This window comes from Solanum pennellii, chromosome 7 (genome assembly GCF_001406875.1).
Source record: "Solanum pennellii chromosome 7, SPENNV200".
NCBI classification, from domain to species: Eukaryota; Viridiplantae; Streptophyta; class Magnoliopsida; order Solanales; family Solanaceae; genus Solanum; species Solanum pennellii.
This window is the reverse complement of record NC_028643.1, coordinates 78111399-78129072: the sequence shown is the minus strand read 5'-3', so window position 1 is coordinate 78129072 and position 17674 is coordinate 78111399. Positions and strand designations below refer to the sequence as shown.

At 33.9% G+C, this 17674-nt stretch overlaps 2 protein-coding genes and 1 non-coding gene across 4 annotated transcripts; 2 read left to right on the top strand and 1 right to left on the bottom strand.

Annotated features, from left to right (window-relative positions):
- The first annotated feature begins 158 nt into the window (after positions 1–158).
- Positions 159–5498, top strand: LOC107026378 (putative BPI/LBP family protein At1g04970). Its single transcript, XM_015227327.2, has 6 exons — positions 159–853; positions 2074–2213; positions 2741–3107; positions 3349–3597; positions 4279–4404; positions 4961–5498. Exons 1-6 carry the CDS (start codon positions 446–448, stop codon positions 5141–5143), a joined length of 1473 nt encoding a protein of 490 aa, XP_015082813.1. The 5' UTR covers positions 159–445; the 3' UTR covers positions 5144–5498.
- A 1126-nt stretch (positions 5499–6624) lies between these two features.
- On the top strand, positions 6625–12902 carry LOC107026536. 2 transcript variants are annotated; one of them, XM_015227537.2, is made up of 7 exons: positions 6625–6771; positions 6873–7268; positions 7913–8282; positions 8789–10197; positions 11046–11159; positions 11912–12066; positions 12484–12902. In XM_015227537.2, exons 2-7 carry the CDS (start codon positions 6879–6881, stop codon positions 12530–12532), a joined length of 2487 nt encoding a protein of 828 aa, XP_015083023.1. In that variant the 5' UTR covers positions 6625–6771; positions 6873–6878; the 3' UTR covers positions 12533–12902. The 2 variants fall into 2 exon arrangements, with proteins under 2 accessions (XP_015083023.1, XP_015083022.1); XM_015227536.2 differs by having other exon boundaries at positions 6870–7268.
- A 2954-nt stretch (positions 12903–15856) lies between these two features.
- TRNAE-CUC lies at positions 15857–15929 on the bottom strand. Its single transcript has one exon. It is a non-coding gene; the product is annotated as a tRNA-Glu (tRNA).
- Between the last annotated feature and the right edge of the window lie 1745 nt (positions 15930–17674).

Below are 17674 nucleotides of genomic sequence, written 5' to 3'. Positions count from 1 at the left end.
AGTACAAATGTTTGGTTACATTGATAACAACTAATTCTGAATCTTCCTATTGAGTATTATCTTTACAAGTTATTACGTGACTTATCCACTAAAGAATATAGTACATTTATTAGCAACCTACCAATATAAATCATGTGCAAGAAGCAAATTTTTCGTAACAGATACTTGTTATGTTTCACCAGTAAAAATATTTAATTCGAAAATTATTCAATCACTTATTGATTATTGAGTTAACTCATAGTTTAAATTACACATTTATTATAAAATACCAACCATCTTTATTGCTTTCAATAGTCAAAACCCAAATGCAATTAGCTCTTGGTTGACAATCCAATCATTTCTTCAATCAAAGCTCACTCTCTAATCTTCAACTTCACCCATCTCAATTTCTTCAATAAAATCCAAAAAATTCTCAATCTACTGAGTCTGCCCCTCAATTAATTCCATGGCAGGCTCAGTTTCCTTCTTCGTTTTTCTATCTTTACTCCTTTTTTCAAGTATCTGTTGTGAATCCAATGGAGAAGGGTACATATCATTGGATATATCAAATAAAGGTCTTGATTTTATGAAGGAATTTCTAGTACAAATGGCGGAAACTTCATTAGTTCCACTTGACCTACCTAAAATTGAGAAATCAAAGCATATTCCTATTATTGGTACAGTTCATATGGTTCTTTCGAATATCAGTATTGATAATATTCATGTGATTTCTTCGACTGTGAAAGCGGGTGATACGGGTATTGTTATTAGTGTTTCTGGTGCTTATGCGAATATGACCATGAATTGGGAATATTCATATTCGAATTGGTGGCTTCCTGTTCCTATTACAGATAATGGAAAAGCTTCTATTCAGGTAAAATGTCGAAATTTGATGTGAAATTCTTGCTGTTATTAGCTCAAGATAGATTAAAAATGATATCTTTATGGTCATTGATTGCATTCAAGTGTGCGCCCTAGTGGTCAATGAAGTGTGTAGAGCACCATGATGTCTTAGTGACAAAACACTAGCTGATTTATTCCCATTTATTCTAGTAGTCTTGGTGGAAAGAGTGGTGGACTTAGTTACGTGTAACCTATTGCTGGTTGGAGGTGACATGTATCACATGATATTAGTGGAGGTGTGCGCTGGTCGGCCTAGACACCACGTTTATCAAAATAAGATAAATATGAACATTGATTCTTTTTTTTACTTAATAGCTGCTATTGTAAATGGTTGACAAGTTCAGTAACTTTAGAAGCTAGTCAACTAAACAAGAGCTCAACTTAAGTACTTAATGTGCAAAAGCCACTAGGTGATATTTCTTCATATGTCCAAGCCTTGGTGGACAGAGCTAATACCTGGTACTAAGGTAGCAGATACCCCGTGGAACTAGTCAAGGCGCGCAAGCTCAAAAAAAATGAACTTAAAAGTATTTATGTGTTTGCATGTGGCACGAATAAGTATCAGATCACTTTGGAGCTGCAAGAAAGAGACTTCTATAGAAGCCAAAACTTGAACCATATAAAAGCAATTCTATCTTGTTTGTATTAGGCAAATGAGGAGCACAGCCACAGATGGTGCCTGCTGTGCAAGCTTTTGTGACTGTAGAACAGTTAACTGACTGAATCCTCAATATCCATTTCACTTCATTGGGATCTATACTCTTAGGGAACTCAATAATTTGTATTTTTAAGACAAAGGATCCTTTAACTCTGAAGGTTATCTATGATTTCTACTAAACATTCAAATCTTTATTCAACTAAAAAGGCTCCTTGGAAACACCAACCTTAACGTAAGGGTAGCAACACGACTAATCAATAATTTGGACTTGTTAGACATTGCATATGTGTGTATTTTGTGAAGCTTTAAGGATGTTCACTTCTTAAAATATCCTAAAAGCGTAAGCGAGGGAACTAACTTCCCGCTTGCTGTAATCTCAAGGACACCATGTCTAGATTTCCTTTGCATCTTTTCTCCTTATATAATCGTAGTTAAATCTGATAGTCTGTATATTTGTTATAGTAGTCTACTTTCTTCAATATTCAATGCTTGTGAATTCTATAGATAATATATAAATGTTTCTTTGCCTAAAGGTTGAAGGTATGGATGTTGGAATTTCTTTCAATCTGACGAATGTCCAAGGATCTCTTGTGCTATTTCCCCTGGACTGTGGATGTTCAGTGAAAGATATATTTATAAAGTTGGATGGTGGAGCATCCTGGCTATATCAAGGGTACCTTTTCAAATATACTTTCTATTTGAAAAACTCTCTCTTAAGTCTCACACACGCGCACACATACACACGCACCCAAATAAATGGTAAATATTTTGATGTCTGATGTGCCATGGGCAATGCATAAAAAAGATATTTTTGAATCTCACCAACTGGAATTTGCATCAGTTCTATTTTTTTTTTCAAGCATGTGACAAAAACTTACTTAGATACTCCAAGCTCCCTTGATTAAAAACAAAGTAAATTACCTCAAAATTTGTACTTTTTAAGGTATTAGGTTGCGTTGGAAAATTGGTTGTTTGAGACTCTTCATATCTATCTCTGAACTTCCATAAAGAATACTATTTTCTGAGTTATACATGTGTGGAATCTAATTATGCTTCCGAGAGGTAAAGTTTCTTCACATATCATATCCTCACCATCCTTTACTGTTCTGATATTTTACATGTAAATTTATCCCATGCATTAAGTTTGCTTCCTCAATGGCTTTTACTAGCATCATCATAATTTCCCTCTTTTACTTTCAGGTTAATTGACGCTTTTGAAGGTAGATTATCTTCTGCCGTAGAAAACGCCATTTCAAAGAAATTGAGAGAAGGAATTGTGAAGCTTGATTCTTCATTGCAGTCCCTACCCAAGGAAATTCCAATAAGAAACATTGCTGCTTTAAATGTTACCTTTGTTGGTGACCCACAATTTAGAGACTCGTCTCTTGTTCTTTCAATTAATGGGTTAATTAGTGCCAAGGAAGCATACACAGTACCTCCTTACTATCACTTATTTGCGTCTCTAGAACACTTATTAGCGTCAATTCCTTTGAAGGATCCGGAAAGCATGGTTACTATTTCCTTGCATGAAAAAGTTTTAGCGTCTGCATCAGCTGTTTACTATGATGTAAGTACTTCAGCTATTCTTTCCAAGTAATCCAATATTCTACCAGCTATCCATTGATCTTTACATTTGTACATGCATTGTTCCATGTCTGAATTTGATCATTCAACATGCCTAGTTCTAATATTTTCTATGAAAATTAGATAACAGTGGTACTCAATGTTAAGTGCCTTTGACTCGTGCAAGTTTTATTTTGGAGTATTATATGGCATGACTTTGTATCTAATAGCTGCTATCTGTTCAGGCCAATAAAATGCACTGGATTGTTGACAAAGTACCCGAACAGTCCTTGTTAAACACAGCTGGATGGAGGTTCATTATCCCACAACTTTACAGGCGATATCCAAATGCTGACATGAATCTGAATGTTTCCATTTATTCTCCACCCCATCTGATAATTAAAGAACATCAGATTGATCTGACGGTTCATGCAGATGTCATTATTAATGTTTTGAATTCAGGTGAAGTGACACCAGTAGCATGCTTTTCAACGGTAAGCTTTGTAAAAGGATCAGCTCTAGCATATTATTACCCATTTTCTTGCAGTCCTTAGCTTTTTGCCATTCATTATCACTCTCTCTGGAAATTGATATCAATCTGATGAAACCTCCTTTAAGCGTGGAAGAAGAGACTGAAAGGTTGAAATTAAAAGTAAACTGAGCTTCTTATGATTTAAGCTGGTTAATTAAGAAATGCATACTTCTCAGCTTTATATTTATCACAGGGACATGTTTTTATCAAAATTATATCCCCATTTATTGTGTTTTAACTCTTTATCAATTAAATTCATTAGGATCTATCTTTATTCTTTATAACCCTTGGCATGAAAATTATCCAGTTTTTGATATTTTGTATTGGCTTGTATTGAGAATGCGCAATACATATCTGACACCAAGTTTTCATCCCGTTTGGTGCCTTAATTATAAGTGGAACTTTGCATATTCAACAGAAGAAAATTTGTCAAGGGACTGCTGTAAGAGGCAAAAAGTAAAAAGTTTGCGTTGCTACGTGTAAAGAATTGGATTAGTCTTTCATCCATTCTTGAAGATGCTGAAAACATTTGCTGTGAACATTATTTAACATGTTTTATGAAGGCATTTAACCTCAATTGTCATCTTTTAAATCCTGGTTCTGTCAAAGCCTTACACGTGAATTTTCGCCCTCCCGATTGCAGGCAGTCAGTGGCTCAGCTTCTCCATGGATTTCCAACAATAATCTGGGAGGAAGTATTGGATTAGATGAACTCTCTTTATCTTTGAAATGGAGTAAAATTGGCAATTTGCATGTGAATCTAGTCCGGGTATGTCTTTAGTTCACAGTGTTCTATTTTCCAGTTCGTTATGTTTTCAACTAAGAATGCAACCTTGCTGCACTTAAACTCTTAATTCCAGTTCGTTGCTGGTACCTTTTTGAGTCATGATGTTCATTTAAAAGCGTTTTAATCTCATTGTGCTGAGATAGAAAAGCATTTAACAAATGGTCATCTACACTCATTGGCACTGTATCATTGATGTTAATTACCACTATCTTGCTTGCTTATTGCTGTAACCCCTTGTCTCTTCATATGCACCTTAAACGTCACAAGTAATACTATATATGCTGCTTTAAACATTGCATCAATTGGACCTCTTTGTTATGGTTTTATTTATTCATCTCAAAAAACTGCTAGGCTTTATAGCTGTGTGTCTACGTAAATGGAACGAACGATTAGCTGTATAGGCTTTCTAACTGTATCAACATTAGCATGATAAATATCATTTAGATATTGTTTTAGCATTATTATTGTGTGACAACAAAACAAAGTTCCTTTCTCTAGCTGATTACAAAACTGACCCGAACCCTGAAAACTCTTGCAGGCACTGATTTCAACTGCACTGAGGACTGTGATCCTGCCATACATAAATTTAAAACTTAGTAGAGGATATCAGCTGCCCACATTTCACGGCTACATGCTTCAAAATGCTAATATCTTGTGCAGTGACTCGTGGATTAAGATTTCCAGTGACGTTGCGTCTGTCAATCAATTATTTATAAGTTAGTTCCTACATCACATGGTTGTGAGCTATGTTGCTTGGACCCTCTAAAATGCTGCTACTCTCGTGTCAAATCCTCCAAAATTGCATAGCTTTTGGAGGATCCGAGACACACCTGCCAGTATGTTTGAAGGGTCTGATCAACGTAAGTTGTGAGTTCCTCATTCCAACTGCACCAGACGTTTTTACTGAAATGTAGCTTTTGGAGAATCCGACGGACAAAAATGTATACTAGGTGTAGAATGTGTTTCTTTCTTCTTTTTTATTCTTGTTGTAATTGCTATATGTATGTTGCTCATATAGCTATTGTAAATCCTTCTCTCTATCTATTTATATAAATTCTCTTTATATCACATGAACATATACATTCTTGTATAACAGTTTTTGACTTTAATTTACTAAAAAAATCACGAATATTCCAAAAAATTATTTGGATGTTTTCAGTTGAAAAAAAATGGATGTATGTGTACATACTACCATAGTTGAACTAGCGATTAATGAATATTACAAGCTAAACGAGCCAATAGCTCAAAGTCATTCAATATGAATTTTGAAAAGAATCACAATCTTAACTTATTTTCACCATGATATAGACTTTTTATACTAAAACACGAGGAGTTTCATCATAAATATGGTTATTTGAATGTAAGCCAAAATCATCTCATATTTTTGTTCGCCTTTAATAAATACTAAAACTTGAATTGAATACACTCCACTAATCAACCTAATTTGAAAAAGAAAAAATTCAAATTTACTCCTCTACTTTAAATTATAATTTAAAAATCGATATGTCTCACTTTGAAATTTCAATAAAAATCAATGGTAAAAATGAGATCCCACAATATATATACAAGTAAAATAGGAGGTTAATTGAATTCTCCTTCTATTTAGATTTGTTTGTCGATTTTTTTTTTGGTTCATTCAGTATTTGATTTATGCATTAGATCTCAACTAATCAGGATTCGCGCCGTGTAAAGCCTTATTATGGGGAAAATCCTCTATGTCAAAGGATTTTTTAATTTTTAGGATTCGAATCGAGATCTCTGATTAAGGGAAGAACAAGTCTATCGGTATGTCTCAATTTGAAATTTCAGTAAAATTGAGATTTCCCGAGGATAATTGAATTCTAATTTCATTTTAATCTGTTTGTCTAATTTCTTTTTTTTTGGTTGGTTCATTCTGTATTCGATTTCTGCATTAAATCTAGACTAATTTGGATTCGCGCTGCGTAAGGCCCAATTATGGAGGAAATTATCAATAATTTTTTAATATCTAAGATTCGACTCGAGACCTCCGATTAAAGAAAGCACAAGTCTATCCACTTATCTACATCTTTTGATGATTATTTGTCTAATTTTGATTCGATTAAAAAAAAAAAAGAAGAGAAGGGGGCATTGTTGTAAGAAGAAGTAAAAGAATAGACCGAAGATTAGGGCGTATAAATAAACCGGTGCATCTCATTAGTAAATAATACTATTAAAAAAAAAAAGAACCGGCTTCTCCTTTGCCTTCTCTCTCTCTAAAACTATATGTTTCTCTCTCTAAAAAAAAGAAAAAAAAAACTTGCTCCGATTTTTTGATAGTTAATTCATCGAATAATTCCGCTAACAGGGACTCAATTACCCGCCAATAAGGTATAATTTTTCACTCAATTTTTTCAAATTTTTCTCTCTCTAGGGTTAATTTCTCCTCTTTGTTCTCCAATGGCGTCTTACTTCTCTCTTTCTCGCAGTAGATTTGAATGGCTGAGATTGAACCAGATCGGGTATTGGAAGGATTGGGGAAGAGGAGGCTGGTAGCGGTGGATGATAGGAGATTGACGAAGAAGGCAAGGGAGGTGGTGGATGGGAATGTGAGGGCAGTTGCTGAGATGGTGCTTGTATTGTCTGCTATAGGGAAGATGAGAGGAGGTAGAGGTCCAACTGTTGCAGAGAAGGAGATGGTGGAGGAGGCTAGGGAGAGATTAGCTGAGGTTTGTTTGAAGTTTGCGCCGAAGGATGTGTTTCCGAGTGATAGTTTTGGAAGTGTTATTGAGGATCTTGGGATTAATAAGCTGACGGATGTGAGTGCAGGGTATTGGCAGCCTCCTAAAATGTCGATTACTGAGAAGCTGCTGGCTGTGAAAAGAAAGGTATGGAAGCTTTATTTTTAGTTTGGGATACACTGTTTGTGTGAGGGTGAGGGTGGTTGTGTAATGGGAGAGAGTATATGTGTAAGATGATTGCTTATTCTGTTGAATTGGTAGATTATTTAGTCTGTCTTGTTTTGGATTCATTCTATATTTTGTTGATATGAACTTTTTTTGCTGAATTATTAGATTATTTAGTCTATCTTGTTTTGGATTAATTCTGTAGTTGGTAAATATGAACTCCTTTTAGAGGGGTGTCGAGATAATTAAGCTACTCAATTGTTTTGGATTAGGACCTTGGTTTGGAGTTTGTAGTCTTCTTTGCAAGTATTAGTGTAGAATTACCATTCAGGGTAACTATTCCTCGTTTTTGCTTGTAAAAATAAAATAAAATTGGAAGCTTGGGAGTTCTTCAACACAGTTGAAGGATAATTGATAGATCAAGTGCATGCAGATTACAAAATTTGAACTTTTTGGTTAATTTGTTACTCTTTGTCTGTAAAGCTTAACTGGCTAGGAGTTCATGGATTTGATTAAAAGCAAGTCCACTGCTTCTCAATATAACCAATTGTAGTCAAGTCACCCTGTTGAGTTGCATCTTATCGAACTCAGTTTGCATTTTTATCTCTTCTCTTTTTTGCTTTTAGATGGAAAAGGCGCAGGAATTTTCTCTACCCTCTGCCAGCTACCCATCTCAACGGTCTCAAATAGCAATGGGTACAGCAACTGAAAGCCATAGTGCATCACAGATTAAAATGTTTCCTCAACCAAGTCATGCAGTAAATTCATCAGGCAGCTTACAACCTGCTTCACCTATGGAACGTGGGACTCTAATAAGTTCTGCATCTTTGCCTTATCAGCTGCCCACCAGTGAGGTCAGGCCTTTAATCACCGGTGGGGTGGTCTCTGGTAATCTTGTAAGAGATTCTTCTTCAGTTGCATCTCCCAGAGTTGGAAGACATCATTTCCAAATGGATGGACGACAAAGTGGATCTTCCCATGCTTTGCAAGTTCAAGGTAACCAATTTGTGTTCCTCTAAACTGTCCAAGGTGCTTCAGGATCTTTGTTTGTTAAGTGATTCCCACAATGAGGAACTTTACCAACTTGCCAGAATAAATAGGGGGACTTGTCTAAATGACATTCAGGTTAGGTATGGAGCATAGCTTTCTAGGTTGTACAATTTCTTCACTTAGCCTAGTACATCTTCTAGCTTCAAACAAGTCAGAAAGATCCTAGGTGATTATTAGGTCGAACATGCTTACTTATCAGCATGGTCATCATCTAGGATCAGACTTGACCATTGAGTGCCATTTTACAAGTAGCTTAAGTGATCTTTCATTCGACTCTAATTCATCTAGCTGTTCTCTTTATCTTTTCAACAACACATAGCCAGACCTTGTTTGCTGGTCATCCATCAAGGAAGTTGTCTTTGCTAGAATTGTTTTCACGAATGTTTTCCCTTTAAATTTTACTCTTTATTCATTTTTTCATGCTGAACCATCTGAAGCTTATTGATTTGTAGCAACTACTGGCAATCACTCAACTGTCAGAACTCCAACTTGGTCGGTGCTACCTGCATCAGTTTCAGCAGCTCGACTTGGGGCAGATCACAAGGCGACACCACATGCAACTATTAAAATTGAGGGAGGTGCTGATGTCAGGTCCACAATGGCACCACAAGTGACAACATCTAGGTCATTTATTACTGAGAGCACATCTGGAAATTCACCAAGCACATACCCTCATTTACAAGGCACGAGCTTTATTCAGGCTTCTCCTCTGAGCAGTACACATTCTGAAATTGGCAAGCTTGTTCACAAATTCTTACAGCCTCTGCTTCCTGAGCAGCCTGCATGGACTCTGCCATCCCGTGATTACATGAATAAGGCTTTGGCTTGTCAAATGTGCAATTCAACAATAAATGAGGTTGACAACGTACTTGTGTGTGATGCTTGTGAAAAAGGCTACCACTTAAAATGTCTCCAAACAACAAGTCAAAAAAATGTACCTAGAGGGGAATGGCATTGTGGTAAGTGCTTGTCAATAACCAATGGCAAGCCGCTGCCCCCTAAATATGGTCGTGTGATGCGAAACATCAATTCCTCTAAAATGCCTACAATCGCAGCAATAGTTCAATCATCTCCAGATAAAAAAGCTTTTGGTCCGGATGAGAAGTTTCGTCAGTCGAAGATAATGAGGAATGGAAATGTCGCGTTGCAGAATTCCACTACCAATGGCATGGAAAATAGTATTAACCAACTACCATCTGTGCCAAAGATGCAAAATGACCAAAGAATGGGAGGAACTGATAATGTGTCCGGTAAAGGAAATGTGGAGAGTAAAGTTGCTTCTGCAGCCTGTTCCAGCAATTTGACTTTGGAAATCTGTTCAAATAATTTGGCAGTGTCTTCCAATGATAATGGTTTCTCTCCTGCTAGCTCAATGATATCTTTTGAACAGAAGGTGGTTGAAGTGAAATCTCAGCCTCCTGCAATACCTGAAACAGTTACCATCTCATTTGATCACTCGCAAGCGTGGAATCACCTGCAGGCCAATGGTCATGCACAGCTAGCGAATAGTGTAGAGATACCTTCCCAACAGTTTCCTGGAAGTCTGTCCATGGTCAGTGATGCTAAGGAATCTAGTGCTAGAGCACGGGGTAATAGTTCAAGCGATGAATGTAAAAGAGAGAATCAAGGTGTCGGACGGACAAATCTTGTCGAAGCTCCTATTGCCAGAAACAGGGATGCTGAATGCGTTATGTCTACATCAGATCTCTTTAATAGTGTTGATTGGATTGGTGATGTGCTTCAAGTTGCAGATGAGAAGCACTATTACCAATCTTGTCGCCACAATGGGTTCGTATACAATGTTCAGGAATATGCTGTTATCCGTTTTGAGGATGAGAGATTGATTCCTTCAAAGCTTCTGGTAAGAATTTGATTTCATTAGATTTTAACCAATAGCCATAAAGAAATCGTCTGATTCATAGTCTTTTCTAGTCACTACTCTAGTGAATAGACCTAATTTGGTCTGGCCTTCACAATAGGGGGAGCTTAGTGCACCCTGCCCTTTAATATTGTTCCTATCTCTACTGTCATTGGAGTTATTACTGCTCCGAATTGTATATGGACTAGGTTCACCAATGATGTTTTACCTGTGTCATTTGAAGCTTCTTGTGGAGCTTATAAGCCTATTTGGCCAAGCTTTTGCGAGGCCAAAAGTGCTTATTACAAAAAAAGAGGTGTTCAGCCAAGCCTTTGGGAGAAAATAAGGGCCTTGTGCTTCCCCCTTGGAAGTACTTTTTTGAAAAGCTTTTTAAAGTAAGCTGATTTTAGAAGTTTTGGCTAAAAAGCCTATTAGTCATTGATATGTGCATGTTTATTTTTTGAGTGCAAATTTTCCAGTTCTTGGCTCCGAGTTATCACTGGCACTTGAGCAGATGCAAATTTATACATGCATATCATGAAGAGACAGTGTTTTTTTATATATGCACGTCATTGGTTGTCTCAATTTGTAATCTTCTTTTCCTAAAGTTCAATTTCGGACCAGCAATGATTCTTCTGATACTATTCTTGTTAGGACAATTTTCTCGGAGGAGCAATGGTGGAGAATGTTTACTCTTTGCAATAAAGTAGATGTCTATGATAGTTTTTGCTTCTAAATTCATGCCTTCGATAGTCTTGCTAGCTTGCGCGCACACACACACACATATATATGTTCTGTTGCTATATGTCCTTGATATTCACATGGAGAAACCTTTTTCCCGTTCTTTTCAGGCTATGTGGGAGGATATTAAAGCAGGGAAGAAATGGGTTACTGTTAATCGGTGTTACTTTCCAAGGGACTTGCCACATGCTGTAGGCCACCCATGTAGCTTGGAAAGCAATGAGGTAAATAACATATAGTGTAGGGTACCCATGTAGCTACGACTGATTTTATGTTTAAACTAAGAGAGAAAGAACAAGTGCAACTTCATTTTTATGGCTCAAAAGAAGAAAGGGTAGACGAGCTAGGCGCTTAGGCTAATATGTTTGGACTTTATTCGCTTTTGTGTCCTCTCGGTAAAAGTGTGAAGTGAGTGTATTTGTAATGGTTCTCTTTTTGTATCTATATTCTGGCCTGTAAAAAGGGTCACTCTCCTATGAGTGAATTTTGCATTTACCTTGATAAAATAGTAGAAATTTCAACCATGAAATTCAATCAAATTGATGGAAAGCCCAACAATCATGAAGTATCAAGTAAGCATCATTGAGGTTTAAAACATTTCGAAACGTGAGGGTCATACAAATTGAAATTGAGACGATATTTCATTCTTCCTTGTGGGTAATGTTACAATTTGTGTTTGTTAGAAAGTTATAATATCACCTAGAAGATAACTTTTGTGTTTGCCATTCATCTTATAAGAAAGGAAAAAAGCTATCATTCCTAAGTTTCATGTAACACTATTTGAAGCAGCTATTTGATTGTTGCAGAGGATCTTCGATGAGATTCTAGTTAATTTGTTGATGGAACCTGATCTTTTCGAGAATGAATTGCATCTTTGCTTACCCATCCGCATGCTATCTACATGCTATTTTCCCACTTTAGCATGTAGGTGATAAAGTTGCATGCTATAAACTCGCTTCTTCTTCTTCTTCTACAGGTTTATTTGTCTAATTGTAGTACCACGGTAATGGCTGGCCAGATACAAGGTCCATGTGAAGTACTTCCTCTGAGCAAGTTTAATGAAGAAATAGAGAGGATATCTCGCCTAGAAACAGGGCCTAATGGTGGATTGCAGCCTCTCTACCTATGCAAGTATGTTAATTAATCTGCTTTGCAAATCTCTTGTTGATATAGAACAGTTTATTGGATAGTGATATATATGATTCTCCTTTTTTATTTTACTTTGATCTGACATGGATAACGTTGTTTAGTCTCAATGGGGCATGCACGAATTTAATTATGTTTCAAGAGTTCACTTGGTGGTAGTTTAATACAAATGCATATTTAATCCCTGATTAGCGGCGAAGCAGAAGAGATCCCCTTAAAACGTTGGAACATGATTTCGTAGTCCAAATGTAACTTTCTTTTATTATTTTTTCTGTAGAAGTTATTATTTAAATGCAGATGAAAAATCTATAATGTGTGGTGTAGCCTAGATCCAGTTTTTCAGATTGACATTGCTGCCTTTTTTATTTCATTTGCAAGTAATTTAACCAATTTCATATGCAGATGGATTTATGATGAATCGAAAGGGCTATTCCGTGATATCTCATGTTGATCAAGATTCAGATTCTATCTTCTCTGACTGCCACTGTTCGAGTTCAGGCAAACCTTAGTATTTAAGTGGAGAAAGGTAGAATGGCTGGCTCGTTATCCATTCAGTTTCGAACAGGCGACCAAATCCTAGTGGCTCATTGCCATCGAGTTTCGAGCTAGTGACAAATCCTGGTATAGAAGTAGAAGGGTAGAGTAGTGGGCTCATTGTCCATTGAGTTTCGACTTGTGCGCGCCGATTGGTCCTCGAGATTTTTGACTAAGCTGCTTCATTCTTTTTTGTTTAATGAACATGGTGTTATTCTTGAAGCTATGAGCCTATGTCAGCTACTTAATTTGCAATTTGAATGAAAATTCCCAGAAATTGATGCTTCTTTTGCTATTTCCTAAGCCTTAAAAGACTTCAAAGAAAAGGCTAATCATAGGGTGATATAATGATATTGCCATTTTATTTATTGCTCTTCGATATGCGTGTTAAGTCAATATTGAACGAGTAAAAATAACATGTATCAATGTATAGTTTTTCGAGAAGGATGTGAAACTAGCACCTATCAAGTCCGACTAGCGATCTACTGAGCTACATCCCTACCCACATGGGTCTATGCTTATGGCTTTAGAAACATCAAACTTAGTCTCCTTTTTGGGTAGCAGAGAAATTTAAGGTTTCGCATTTATTGGAATCTTGTTCTCAATTCACGTTAATTATAATTCAACTCATACATATATTAGATTTTTAATTGAATTTTAAAGATGAAAAAAAAAAAAAAACCTAAAGAAAAGAAATGGGGATGTGTATTAAGTTTTAGCCATGCGTTGAAGTCATCACCACAATCGTTTTATAAGCCACAAAGTACACTCCAATTTATACGCACTTCAATTAATTTTATAGAATATTTGTTATTTCATTCGCTCATATTTATTCATCTATTTTTATCGTGATATACTTCTTAAACAGATAAAAAAAGATAACTTTTTTATGCTAAAATTTAAACATGAAATCTCATAATTCTCGCTCCCGATAACTAATGCATCACCACAATTGTTATGATGCTTAGGAACTCACAAATTTGCGTTGAAGATCCCAATTTCTTCCAGTAATGGCTGCTTAATTATACAAGTTCAAAAAGTCTTTAAATTCTTCAATTATAAGTAATGTTTTTTGTGAACATCATGTGCTATAGACCAATAGAGTCTATCTCTAGAACTATAGTATTGACTTTAATAAACAAGTTATTTGTAGTAATAAATATAATAAGACTACAAGAATTTTCTCTCATTTTTTTTTGCCTGATAAATCCAAAACCAAAACCGTGAATACCTTCCCCAGTTCAATAAATTAAATTTAATTTTCTTTAACTAATATATATATATGTTGTTGGGATGCGATTATTAGCGGAGTCAGAATTTTCATTATGGGGTCTCAATAGGCTTGTAGAAAAAAAATAATTACGAGGGTAATATGGTTAAAACATGCAACCTCAAGGAATTTTTGAAACCGCCTTAACCACTAGACTAAATCATTAACTAGTACCAAAAGGTGTCAATACTTATATATATATCCAAAATTTTATCTCTATATAAAACGTAATTTTCTGACAAAAGGGTATCAAAAATGCGTGACTCCACCCCTTGGTGTGGTCTTTTCTCGAATACATCGCGTGTAATTTTCTGATAAAAGGATATCAAAAAAGCGTGACTCCACCCCTGGGTATGATCTTTTCTCGAATATATTGCGAGATAATTTGTACACCAAATATCTCTATAATAGTGTAAATAATCAAGATAAATTAGGTTACTTGTCTTATATATTTTGGGTAGCTAGTTTTACTTATTGTACCCTTCGGTCGATTCGATTTTAACATATTATTTAGAATTTTTGTGTGTTTTTCATTAATTCACTTAATCAACGACAATTATTTATAATTATCTTTATGAATTCTAAATTTACCCCTAATTATTTGTAGTTACCTTTTACAAAATGTAATAATATAAACAGTACTTGTTTTTCATTATTACTGTAGCTAGAGTAAAGTAATCTTCAAAGTTTCCAACACGCCATGAAAGTAAAAAAAAACTGTAGACGTGTTTTTTCTTGAACCATAATATATTCTATGAGTTTGTTCACATTATCGATCGTCCCAAATTCAAATGAAGAGAAAAATTTGTCGAGAGTCCACTAGAAACGAGTTTCCACCTATAAATGTATATATAAGAATTAAGACCACATATATTTTATTTTTCTCAGATTTCACTTGTGAAATTATTCCGCTGAATTATTGTTGTTATTGTGTATATATCTTCCTATTGAAGCCATGCATTGCTTTCTTCTTCAACTTGAAAATGCAATTATTATATTACTATATATGTGCAACTCTAAGGTGTCATATATATATGTACATTGAATCAAACAAGGTGTGACCCATAGAAAGATAAAATGTTTCTTTAGTTTTTGTTTTGGATAAGAAGAAGAAAAATTGTAATAGTTTTGTATAAATGTTTAAAATATAAAAATAAAATAAACGTGAAGATACAAATATGATTAATATATGCTAAGCTAAAAAAGTCAAGACATAAAAAATTGTTTGGGGACACTATCATGATTTATACTTAAAGACCTATAAATCAAAGTGAAATAATATATATAACAAAACTCTATTTATTAAAAAAAAAATTACTAAAAATATATTTAATGAAATTTTAAAAATAATGTTTTTTGATTTTGGTCCAAACCGAAAAACATGTTAAAGTTAATTGCAAAACAAAGATTTCAACTAAAGGAAGTCAAATATATAATTATACACATAATTCAACATATCATATATATCGACGAATTGTCAATATAATAGACTTTTCTTAAACAAGAATAGTTTCGCGTCGTCATTAACTGGATTACGAAATGAATATGAAAAATTCAAAATTTACTAAATATAGCATAGATTTTCATTAAAGAAAATTTGAATGAACCTTTTGTTTCTACCTGACTCTATCGAAAGGAGAATAATATTGAAAGCTTTAAAGAATTATATGAGATGTATAACATGCCTTTTTTTACCCTAATGTATAAAGTGAGTAACAACATCAGTAATACTCTTATTGGTTTTATTTTTGTCAGTTAATTATTATCATATTTTATTTTTTTGACCTCTTCTTGACAATGAAATTTGCATGCATATGTCTAACTATTTTTCCAGCCTTTTCTAATACTTTCTTTCTTTTAACTCTATTTTTGTCCTTTTACTTTTTTTGTAAATTAATTCAAAAAAATTAAAATTATATCATATAATATATAGTTTCAAGATTTCTTATCCCAATGTCCAAAAAATAAATTTTCCGTTGCCGGGACTTGAACCCGGGTCTCTCGGGTGAGAGCCGAGTATCCTAACCAACTAGACTACAACGGACTTTGCATGAAATGTGGGTTTGAATCATAATATTTACAAAAGTTTCTTTTTTTTAAAAAAAAAACTTCTTTTTAAATTTAGAACACCAAACTCATAATTCTAACTCAGTTACTAAGTGAAATAAACATTTTTGAAAGATTGTCGACTGAAAAGATACTGTTAATAGCAAATAAACATAGTACTCCCTCAGTTTCAAAAAGAATGTTCCTATTTTCTTTTTAGTTTGTTTAAAAAAGAATGACCCTTTTCTTTTTTGACTACACTTTAACTTTAACTTTTCACGTGCCATGTTTAAAACCACAAGATTAAAAGGCATTTTGGTACATTTGACATAACTTTAATTTATAATTATAAAATTAAAAAGTCTTTATTTTTTTTCTTAATTCCGTTTCAAGTCAACTAGGTCATCCTTTTTAAAACGGAAGGAGTATAAAATAATGAGTCTGGTCAAACTAGAAAGCTTCATAATTACTCATTATTAAAACTGTAAAAAGTAAAAAAAAACCTATAGAGGCATGACCAATTATTGTGTTAAGTAGTAATTGGGAGAATTATTGTTACTTTTACAAAGGAAAAGACAAATTTTGGAGAACCTTAAAGGTTAAAGGTTAAAAGTAGAAAATAAAAAATAAATAAAAAGGGCAAGTGGCATTTCTATAATACTGTAAAATATTATACATTCATGTTAATGATAATTTTTTTTAAAAAAAAATTCAGATATTAAATATTTGTTTTGAAGTTTTAATTAATAGGTAAATATATGAAGAAATGATATTTATCTATCACAATTTTTAACGAATATTAAATTTAAACTCAAAAAATTATTTTACCTATACTATACATGCTCCAACAGTAAAACATTTTCATGCCTGCACAGTAATTAATTAATTATATTGCCTATACTATAAATGCTCCAACCAAAAATCAAAATAATATAGACTGTTATATTCCTATTTTTTTTTATTTTTTTTATAAATTGTACTATTTTGTAGTGTTGGGAAATAGTAATCTACTAGTATCACATGTGATTTGGCTATTTTCACGTTTTCGTTGTTATGTGAATTTAGTAAAAAAAAATTAATCTAATGGAAGACGGAATTAAGAAATTATTATTTAAAGTTTATAATTCTAAATATTAAAGCTATAAAATTCGAATGAATTTTTGAAGGCAAAAAATTTAGCTCGGCTTATGAATATATATAACTTTATATATGTATCAAGAAATCTATTAAATTAAGTACTTATAATTATATTAAACTAGTGTAACTGGCCGCGCTTCGCGCGGTCCTAAATATCATACTTCCTTCGTCTGATTTATTTTATGTGACATATTTTTCTTCATTGTCTATTCTCACAAATATTATTTTATCTAATTAAATAGAATTTACCACACTTTTAAAAGTTTTTTTTCTTAAACACCTGATCAAGTCAAAGGGTGTAACATAAAATGAGACGAAGAGAGTATAAATATAATTAAATATTAATTAGTATTATAATTTTATATAAGAGACAATAATTGTCTTTTCATGATCCTTTAGAATTTAGATTGTATATATAACCATTCATCAACGGATGTCGCTTCCCAGATTGGGTAAAAATGTAAACTTATAGCTGCAGAAGTAGGAATAATGGCACCGGAAATAATGTTATTTTCGTAAAATAGAGACCCTGAAACAGGTTCACAAATTCCATCAATGTCTACTGGAGGAGCAGCAATGAAGGCAATATATATATACATACATACA